The sequence below is a fragment of the Pecten maximus genome, chromosome 2, assembly GCF_902652985.1.
Source record: "Pecten maximus chromosome 2, xPecMax1.1, whole genome shotgun sequence".
Taxonomy (NCBI): Eukaryota; Metazoa; Mollusca; class Bivalvia; order Pectinida; family Pectinidae; genus Pecten; species Pecten maximus.
Genome location: NC_047016.1, coordinates 23,322,592 through 23,334,785, shown reverse-complemented (window position 1 = coordinate 23,334,785; position 12,194 = coordinate 23,322,592). Strand labels below are relative to the sequence as shown.

At 37.7% G+C, this 12,194-nt stretch overlaps 2 protein-coding genes across 3 annotated transcripts in view; one reads left to right on the top strand and one right to left on the bottom strand.

Moving 5' to 3' along the window:
* The window catches only part of LOC117321551 (tripartite motif-containing protein 3-like), a 54,888-nt gene that overhangs the window by 29,264 nt on the left and 13,430 nt on the right, over positions 1-12,194 (bottom strand). The window lies entirely within an intron of this gene.
* On the top strand, positions 5,810-7,920 carry LOC117342173 (stress protein DDR48-like). The gene is made up of 2 exons (XM_033904199.1): positions 5,810-5,851; positions 6,316-7,920. Exons 1-2 carry the CDS (start codon positions 5,810-5,812, stop codon positions 7,918-7,920), a joined length of 1,647 nt encoding a protein of 548 aa, XP_033760090.1.

The following is a 12,194-nucleotide window of genomic DNA, read 5'->3' as shown; positions in this document are numbered from 1 at the left end:
GAGTATTGTTGATAATATTTGCATCTCATAATTTTAGAAAATACAGTTCTTAATCACAGTATTAAGGTTTCCAGCCCGGATATTTGGATATGCAATGCAAAGTATGTGATAAATTCATCGAAAAATAAATGATTTTAAACACGGGTTGTTTTGTTTGAGATTGCGGATGAATACATCACCGGAATTAGACGGGATATATCATTGGTTAGCAAAAGGGTGTGGATAATCTAACAACAAGCCTCCTGTGGGGAAATAGGCGACAGGAAATAGGATGTATCACATCCTACGCCTGTAAAAAACCTCACATGACAGTAGGTGTGGGGGAAGGGATATATGGCAGTACGTCAATGACAATAGATGCATGCTCATTAACTCATTCAGTGAGCTTGTGAATACGCCTGAGAGTATTGATCTTTGTCTGGACACCTTTACAGAAAATATTCATTCTATATTTGACCGTTTTTGTATTCAGAGAAGAACTGTTATGAACTGCAATTGCTCTTGTCATGAGTCTCATCTTAAAAAATCCAAAGAGCCAGATAAACCTTGGTTCGACCCTGAATGTAAGCGATTATATAACAAATATAAAAGTGCCTTGTATCATTTTAATAGATGTAAGTCTAATGAGCAAAGAGCCATTTTGGCCCGTTCAAAAAAGAGCTATAAATGCTATGAGGCTAAAATGAAACGTAAGTACCCTCCAAATGGAGGGGGACATGATGGTCGCCTTGAAACGTAATGATCCTAAGGCTTTCTATCAACATTTTTCGAAACGCAAGTCTGGTAGTACTGGTGATCTGTCACTTGACGATTTTTTTGAACATTTCATGAATTTATCTGATAATCCGTCTAAGTCAGAGAGTGATGATGTATGTATTGATAACAATGAGTGTGTCTATCCTGAGCTCGATGTTTTATTTAATCTCAAGGAATTATTAACTGTTATCAATAGTCTCCCAAAAGGTAAGGCTGCTGGTATTGATTTGTTGCTCAATGAGTATTTTACCGAATACAGCGATCTATTCGCACCAGTTTTACTACAAAAAATTAATACTATCCTTAATGTAGGATATTTTCCCAAAGTTTGGACGCAGGGTATTATTGTACCTGTACATAAAAAAGGAGATAAAAATAACGTCAGTAACTATAGAGGTATCACAATTATTAGTCATTTAGCTAAGCTTTTTACTTCTCTTCTGAATAAGCGTTTATTGGTGTGGAGTGAAAGTGAAAATGTCATTTCTGACGCACAGTTTGGGTTTCGGCCTAAATGTGGGACCAGAGACGCAATTTTTGTTTTGAATACCTTAATTACCAAGACTTTACAAGACAATAAAAGACTGTATTGCGTGTTTGTTGATTACAGGAAGGCATTTGATAGTATATCTCATAAAATGTTGTGGCTCAAATTATGGAAAGCAGGGGTCAGAGGTCGTTTGTTAGATATTATTAGATCGATATACGATAACGTTAAATCTTGTGTTAAGCTAAGTGGTAAGTTATCGGCATTTTTTGACTTACATGTCGGATTATTACAAGGGGAATCGTTGTCCCCGATTTTGTTTTCTTTATTCATTAATGATATGGAATCTGAATTAATTAATTCTAATTGTCAAAGTTATCAGTTGCAGTTGATTAACCTGTTCATTTTAATGTACGCTGACGATACTGTCCTGTTTTCAGAAAACATACAAGACCTTCAAAACATGCTAGACTTTTTGCATTCGTATTCTTCACGATGGGATTTAGAGGTAAACCTGGATAAAACTAAAATTGTTGTGTTCAGGAAAAGTAAAAGAATTTATCCTATTGAACGTTAGACATACAATGCCAATTGAGTTGGTAGATCAATTTTGTTACCTTGGTCTGATTTTTAATTATAATGGTAAATTTACTGTTGCTTTGAATAACTTTGCTATGCAAGGCAGAAAAGCTTACTTCTTGTTAAACAGGAAAATGAAAAGATTCATGTTAAATTGTGAAACTAAATTGTCATTATTTGACACATATATCTCATGTTTACTGAATTATGGATGTGAAGTTTGGGGATGTTGTCCGGCACCACAGTTAGAGAAAGTACACTTACTGTTCTTAAAAAATGTACTTGGTATAAAAAGACCGCCAATTCTTCCACGGTCTACTATGAGCTTGGGCGTTTCCCTTTACAAATTAGTCGCAAGATTTCTGTTCTAAAATATTGGATTAAACTTCTGAATACGGATAATTGTGTTTTAAAATCATGTTATAATGAACTTGTAGAGCTTAACGTAACAAAGCCAAGATGTAAAATGAATCTCATGTATCATGTAAAGCATGAGCTTAGTAGTTTCGGATTCTATGACGTCTGGTTGTCCAAGTGTGTTCCTAATGAAAAACATTTTTTGCTGTTATACACACAACGGGTGCATGGTTTTTTATCCAAGAGTTGAGAAACAATTTCGAAAATTCTTCTAAATGTATTTTGTATCAGCAAATTGTAGATCGATTTGAATTGCAGTTGTATCTCACGAAGTCTTTTAAATTTAGAAATGTACTTACTAAGTATAGGATACAAGAACACGATTTAAGTGTTGAAACTGGTAGATACCAAGGTATTCCCAGAGCCCAAAGACTGTGTGTATTATGTAATAGAAGGGAAGTTGAAGATGAAACTCATTTTATATTATTATGTCCAGTTTATTCAGAGTTGAGAAGTGTGTACATCAAGCCTTATTTTTATCGCCGCCCTTCTGTATTCAAGTTAACTGAATTATATGCAAGTAAAAATGTTAAAAATTTAAGAAATTTCAGTAAATATCTAATGCATGCTTCGTCCAAAAGAATATCTCTACTCAATAACTGAATTTTGCATTAGATAGTATTTGTCAAGTTTCGTTATTTTGCTTGCTTTAGAGAGTGTGTTATATACATGTGTGTAATGGTATGAATTATAATTATATCGGTTGTGTTCTCCGCCATCTTGTTCAAATGAATTGTAATGTACGTTTATGTATTATGTAATTCCTATATGTTGTGCTACATTCGGAAATAAACTTAACTAAACTAAACGTGCTGGGGAAGGGACACCAAGTCACCACGAGAGCCAGGTATGGTAAGCCAGGTATGAGTCAGGTATGGTAAGCCAGGTATGATGAGCCAGGTATGGTAAGTCAGGTATGGTGAGCCAGGTATGATGAGCCAGGTATGGTAAGACAGGTATGGTAAGCCAGGTATGGTAAGACAGGTATGGTAAGTCAGGTATGGTAAGCCAGGTATGGTAAGACAGGTATGGTAAGCCAGGTATGGTAAGCCACCCACTGCCAAGCCTCTCGTGATTAGCTTCCAGCGTATATCAGTTAACTTCTCAGAAATCAATAGGTTCCTGACTTACTACAATTAGAATCACCTCTTTATCCTTTAGTATACTGCGTGGGCTGTAAGTATGATGAATTGCGTAAGAATTAATTGACTATGTCTGGTTAGGTTTGAGAAGTTGTGACTCTGGTCAGAATGAACATGTTATGTCGTTTAACATGCAGCTAAATACCACACATTTTTTATTACAAAATACTGGGTTTGAAGACGTAATAAAGCACACCAGGTTATGTTAAAGGTAACTCCGTCACAACATATCTAGACAATGCTCAACTTCATCACAACATATCTAGACAATGCTCAACTTTGTCTCAACAGATCTAGACAATGCTCAACTTCATCACCACAGATCTAAACAATGCTCAACTTTGTCTCAACAGATCTAGTCGATGCTCAACTTCATCACAACAGATCTAGACAATGCTCAACTTCATCACAACAGATCTAGACAATGCTCAACTTTGTCTCAACAGATCTAGACAATGCTCAACTTCATCACCACAGATCTAAACAATGCTCAACTTTGTCTCAACAGATCTAGTCGATGCTCAACTTTGTCACAACAGATCTAGACAATGCTCAACTTCATCACAACAGATCTAGACAATGCTCAACTTTGTCACAACAGATCTAGTCAATGCTCAACTTCGTCACAACAGATCTAGACAATGCTCAACTTTGTCTCAACAGATCTAGACAATGCTCAACTTCATCACAACAAATCTAGACAATGCTCAACTTTGTCACAACAGATCTAGTCAATGCTCAACGTTGTCACAACAGATCTAGACAATGCTCAACTTTGTCTCAACAGATCTAGACAATGCTCAACTTCATCACAACAAATCTAGACAATGCTCAACTTTGTCACAACAGATCTAGACAATGCTCAACTTTGTCTCAACAGATCTAGACAATGCTCAACTTCATCACAACAAATCTAGACAATGCTCAACTTTGTCACAACAGATCTAGACAATGCTTAACTTTGTCTCAACAGATCTAGAAAATGCTCAACTTTGTCTCAACAGATCTAGGCAATGCTCAACTTCATCACAACATCTCTAGACGATGTTCACTTTAAGTCAATAGTGTCGGTCACGCCTGACTTGATAATTACAGTCTTACTCAAAGCTCACCTTATTACAACAGCCCTTTTCAAAACTCATTACACCAGACTTACATAAAGCTCACTTTGATAGAACAGCCCTTCTCAAAGCTCATTATAGCAGACTTACATAAAGCTCACTTTATTACAACACCCCTACTTAAAGATAATTTTACCAACATTACATAACACTTACTTCATTACAACAGCTCCTCTCAAAGCTCATTACAACAGGCTTATATAACTCACTTTACTACAACACCAATAGCCAAAGCTCGCATCTACAATGAAGGACGGTAAATACTCAGTGAACCGGTAACATATAAGTTTGGAATGTCAAACCTAAGGGTAAACCCTATTTAGTACACACAATAATTTGCACAAATAGCATTAGTGTGACGTGTGACTTTACATCTCTTTGATGAACTATTCATTTTTTTGATATTTTTGTTCATATCGTTTATTTATGTTTTCTTTGTCTTTTTAAAACATATCCCACCATTTCACGATGAAATCAAACTTGCTTTGGTTACAACATACTTGATCAAAATAAATTCTCAGAATTTTTGCCATCTTGTTAATTACGCTATCGCCATATACGCAAAAGAGAATCTAATTATAACTGAAGTTGTCAATGTTTTCAAGGATTCCGGTAATTCTTGTACATGGCACAGGTACTTGGGGTCAGGAACTAAAGTTATAATGGAATTGTCCAATTTTAATTTGTAACATCATTTCTTGTCTATTTATGCACCGATACAACATTGGAATCGATTATAAAGCGTTTTTTACCTGTGGTACATGGATATTGTAAAAGTTTACAAACGTTTACATCAGACCACGAGGGCGACTACACATCAGACCACGAGGGCGACTACACATCAGACAATGAGGACGATTATACATCAGACCATGAGGAAGACAATACATCAGGCCATGATGACGACTATACATCAGATCATGAGGAAGACTATACATCAGGCCATGAGGACGACTATACATCAGACCATGATGACGACTATACATCAGACCACGAGGACGACTATACATCAGGCCATGAGGACGACTATACATCAGACCATGAGGACGACTATACATCAGGCCATGATGACGACTATACATCAGGCCATGATGACGACTATACATCAGGCCATGAGGACGATTACACATCAGACCATGAGGACGACTATACATCAGACCACGAGGACGATTATACATCAGACCATGATGACGACTATACATCAGACCATGATTACGACTAAACATCAGACCATGACGACGACTATACATCAGACCACGAGGACGACTATACATCAGACCATGATGACGACTATACATCAGACCATGATGACGACTATACATCAGGCCACGAGGACGACTATACATCAGGTCACGAGGACGACTATACATCAGATCATGATGACGACTATACATCAGGCCATGATTACGACTAAACATCAGACCATGACGACGACTATACATCAGACCATGAGGACGACTATACATCAGACCACGAGGGCGACTACACATCAGACCATGAGGACGACTATACATCAGACCATGATTACGACTAAACATCAGACCATGACGACGACTATACATCAGACCATGATGACGACTATACATCAGGCCACGAGGACGACTATACATCAGATCATGAGGACGACTATACATCAGGCCATGATGACGACTATACATCAGATCATGAGGACGACTATACATCAGACCATGAGGACGACTATACATCAGACCATGATGACGACTATACATCAGACCATGAGGACGACTATACATCAGATCATGAGGACGACTATACATCAGGCCATGATGACGACTAAACATCAGACCATGAGGACGACTATACATCAGACCACGAGGACGACTATACATCAGGTCACGAGGACGACTATACATCAGACCATGAGGACGACTATACATCAGACCATGATGACGACTATACATCAGACCATGAGGACGACTATACATCAGATCATGAGGACGACTATACATCAGGCCATGATGACGACTATACATCAGGCCATGATGACGACTATACATCAGACCACGAGGACGACTATACATCAGGCCATGATGACGACTATACATCAGGCCACGAGGACGACTATACATCAGGCCACGAGGACGACTATACATCAGACCACGAGGACGACTATACATCAGACCACGAGGACGACTATACATCAGGTCACGAGGACGACTATACATCAGACCATGAGGACGACTATACATCAGGCCATGATTACGACTATACATCAGGCCATGAGGACGACTATACATCAGACCACGAGGGCGACTATACATCAGGCCATGATGACGACTATACATCAGGCCATGATGACGACTATACATCAGGCTACGAGGACGACTATACATCAGATCATGATGACGACTATACATCAGACCATGAGGACGACTATACATCAGACCATGAGGACGACTATACAGCAGGCCATGATGACGACTATACATCAGGCCATGATGACGACTATACATCAGGCCATGAGGACGACTATACATCAGGCCATGATGACGACTATACATCAGACCACGAGGACGACTATACATCAGACCACGAGGACGAATATACATCAGGCCATGAGGACGACTATACATCAGACCATGAGGACGACTATACATCAGGCCATGATGACGACTATACATCAGACCATGAGGACGACTATACATCAGGTCACGAGGACGACTATACATCAGACCATGAGGACGACTATACATCAGACAATGAGGACGACTATACATCAGACCATGAGGACGACTATACATCAGACAATGAGGACGACTATACATCAGACCATGAGGACGACTGTACATCAAGTCACGATGATGACTGTACATCAGACCACGAGGACGACTATACATCAGGTCACGAGGACGACTATACATCAGACCATGAGGACGACTATACATCAAGTCACGATGATGACTGTACATCAGGTCACGAGGACGACTATACATCAGGCTACGAGGACAACTATACATCAGACCACGAGGACGACTATACATCAGACCATGAGGACGACTATACATCAGACCACGAGGACGACTATACATCAGACCATGAGGACGACTATACATCAGGTCACGAGGGCGACTACACATCAGACCATGAGGACGACTATACATCAGGCCATGATGACGACTATACATCAGGTCACGATGATGGTATCAGGCCAAGAGGACGACTGTACATCAGATCACGACGACGGTATCAGGCCAAGAGGACGACTGTACATCAGGTCACGATGATGGTATCAGGCCAAGAGGACGACTGTACATCAGGTCACGATGATGGTATCAGGCCAAGAGGACGACTGTACATCAGATCACGACGACGGTATCAGGCCAAGAGGACGACTATACATCAGGTCACGAGAACGACTTACAAAAGTGTACATCAGGCTACGAGGACGACCATATAACTAAAGCAAACGTGCATCAGGAAAGTTTGTTGCGTGGAAAAAGTCCTAATATATCCAAAGTTATGAAAGAAGATTAGAAAATTAGCATCAAACCCACCAGTGACAACGTACATTGTATACGCAAGATTTGCATCTGGAATTCCTGTGGGGATACCGTGATAAATCCACGTCGCCATTACATCATCCCTGACTGTGGTAGTCTATCACGCTTCATAGTGGCACTTAGAGTTCGATTATGAGCACATAATGTAGCCGTGGGGTCAGAAAGATGCTAATGATCCGTAATGGCGGGAAATCTGACGCAATCCAACAGCCCCGATTAGTACGTTAGAGGCACTGACGAAATCTTACAGGCCCGGATGAGTGCGCTGGTCGTCAGGGGCATTAACGAAATCTAACAGGCCCTGATCAGTGCACTGGTCGTCAGGGGCACTAAACCGCTAGTACAGTGATAGAAACCATTATTTGTACTTATTTACAGTGCTTTTACGCCAGGTCGATCGTATGTCTGTTGGCGAGATATACTGCATAGTGTCTCTATATGAAAAACTCTAAACAACGGTTGATACATTGGACGAATGGATCAGGCGGGCGTAATGGCAGATTCGGTAGACATTGGACACAGACATTTAATTGCTTCACGATTACCCAATCAAGAAAGCATTTTGTGTTATGCTTTTTAACCTGTTCAATATGTTCACTTTTTATTTTTTGTATTATTTATCGTTCTAAACTTTGACGCAGTGTTTTTCACGGTAGAATTGCTTCAAAGAAAAAATACACTAAATCATAGTAAAATACCAAACTACATCATAGTCAAATTCCTACACCAAACTCCATCATAGTATAACACACCAAACTCCATCATAGTATAACACACCAAACTCTATCATAGTATAACACACCAAACTCCATCATAGTATAACACACCAAACTCCATCATAGTATAACACACCAAACTCCATCATAGTATAACACACCAAACTCCATCATAGTATAACACACCAAACTCCATCATAGTATAACACACCAAACTCCATCATAGTATAACACACCAAACTACATCATAGTATAACACACCAAACTACATCATAGTATAACACACCAAACTCCATCATAGTATAACACACCAAACTCCATCATAGTATAACACACCAAACTACATCATAGTATAACACACCAAACTACATCATAGTATAACACACCAAACTACATCATAGTATAACACACCACACTACATCATAGTATAACACACCAAACTCCATCATAGTATAACACACCAAACTACATCATAGTATAACACACCAAACTACATCATAGTATAACACACCAAACTACATCATAGTATAACACACCAAACCACATCATACTATAACACACCAAACTACATCATAGTATAACACACCAAACTACATCATAGTATAACACACCAAACTACATCATAGTATAACACACCAAACTACATCATAGTATAACACACCAAACCACATCATACTATAACACACCAAACTACATCATAGTATAACACACCAAACTACATCATAGTATAACACACCAAACTACATCATAGTATAACACACCAAACTACATCATAGTATAACACACCAAACTACATCATAGTATAACACACCAAACTACATCATAGTATAACACACCAAACTACATCATAGTATAACACACCAAACTACATCATAGTATACACACCAAACTCCATCATAGTATAACACACCAAACTACATCATAGTATAACACACCAAACTACATCATAGTATAACACACCAAACTACATCATAGTATAACACACCAAACTACATCATAGTATAACACACCAAACTACATCATAGTATAACACACCAAACTCCATCATAGTATTACACACCAAACTCCATCATAGTATAACACACCAAACTACATCATAGTATAACACACCAAACTACATCATAGTATAACACACCAAACTCCATCATAGTATAACACACCAAACCCCATCATAGTATAACACACCAAACTACATCATACTATAACACACCAAACTACATCATAGTATAACACACCAAACTACATCATAGTATAACACACCAAACCACATCATAGTATAACACACCAAACCACATAATACTATAACACACCAAACTACATCATAGTATAACACACCAAACTACATCATAGTATAACACACCAAACCTACATCATAGTATAACACACCAAACTACATCATAGTATAACACACCAAACTACATCATAGTATAACACACCAAACTACATCATAGTATAACACACCAAACTCCATCATAGTATAACACACCAAACTACATCATAGTATAACACACCAAACTCCATCATAGTATAACACACCAAACTACATCATAGTATAACACACCACACTACATCATAGTATAACACACCAAACTCCATCATAGTATAACACACCAAACTACATCATAGTATAACACACCAAACTACATCATAGTATAACACACCAAACTACATCATAGTATAACACACCAAACTCCATCATAGTATAACACACCAAACTACATCATAGTATAACACACCACACTACATCATAGTATTACACACCAAACTCCATCATAGTATAACACACCAAACTACATCATAGTATAACACACCAAACTCCATCATACTATAACACACCAAACTACATCATAGTATAACACACCAAACTCCATCATAGTATAACACACCAAACTACATCATCTATAACACACCAAACTACATCATAGTATAATAACAAAACTACATCATAGTATAAACACACCAAACTACATCATAGTATAACACACCAAACTACATCATAGTATAACACATCAAACTCCATCATAGTATAACACACCCAAACTCCATCATAGTATAACACACAAACTACATCATAGTATAACACACCAAAACTAACATCATAGTATAACACACCAACTCCATCATAGTTATAACACACCAAACCCATCATACGTCTAACACACCAAACTACATCATAGTATAACACACCAAACCCCATCATAGTATAACACACCAAACTCCATCATAGTATAACACACCAAACTACATCATAGTATTACACACCAAACTCCATCATAGTATAACACACCAAACTCCATCATAGTATAACACACCAAACTACATCATAGTATAACACACCAAACTACATCATAGTATAACACACCAAACTACATCATAGTATAACACACCAAACTACATCATAGTATAACACACCAAACTACATCATACTATAACACACCAAACTACATCATAGTATAACACACCAAACTACATCATAGTATAACACACCAAACTCCATCATAGTATAACACACCAAACTACATCATAGTATAACACACCAAACTACATCATAGTATAACACACCAAACTCCATCATAGTATAACACACCAAACTACATCATAGTATAACACACCAAACTACATCATAGTATAACACACCAAACTCCATCATAGTATAACACACCAAACTACATCATAGTATAACACACCCAAACTACATCATAGTATAACACACCAAACTACATCATAGTATAACACACCAAACTCCATCATAGTATAACACACCAAACTACATCATAGTATAACACACCACACTACATCATAGTATAACACACCAAACCACATCATAGTATAACACACCAAACTACATCATAGTATAACACACCAAACTACATCATAGTATAACACACCAAACTACATCATAGTATAACACACCAAACTACATCATAGTATAACACACCAAACTACATCATAGTATAACACACCAAACTACATCATAGTATAACACACCAAACTACATCATAGTATAACACACCAAACTACATCATAGTATAACACACCAAACTACATCATAGTATAACACACCAAACTACATCATAGTATAACACACCAAACTACATCATAGTATAACACACCAAACTACATCATAGTATAACACACCAAACTACATCATAGTATAACACACCAAACTCCATCATAGTATAACACACCAAACTACATCATAGTATAACACACCAAACTACATCATAGTATAACACACCAAACTACATCATAGTATAACACACCAAACTACATCATAGTATAACACACCAAACTACATCATAGTATAACACACCAAACTACATCATAGTATAACACACCAAACTACATCATAGTATAACACACCAAACTACACCATAGTATAACACACCAAACTACATCATAGTATAACACACCAAACTACATCATAGTATAACACACCAAACCACATCATAGTA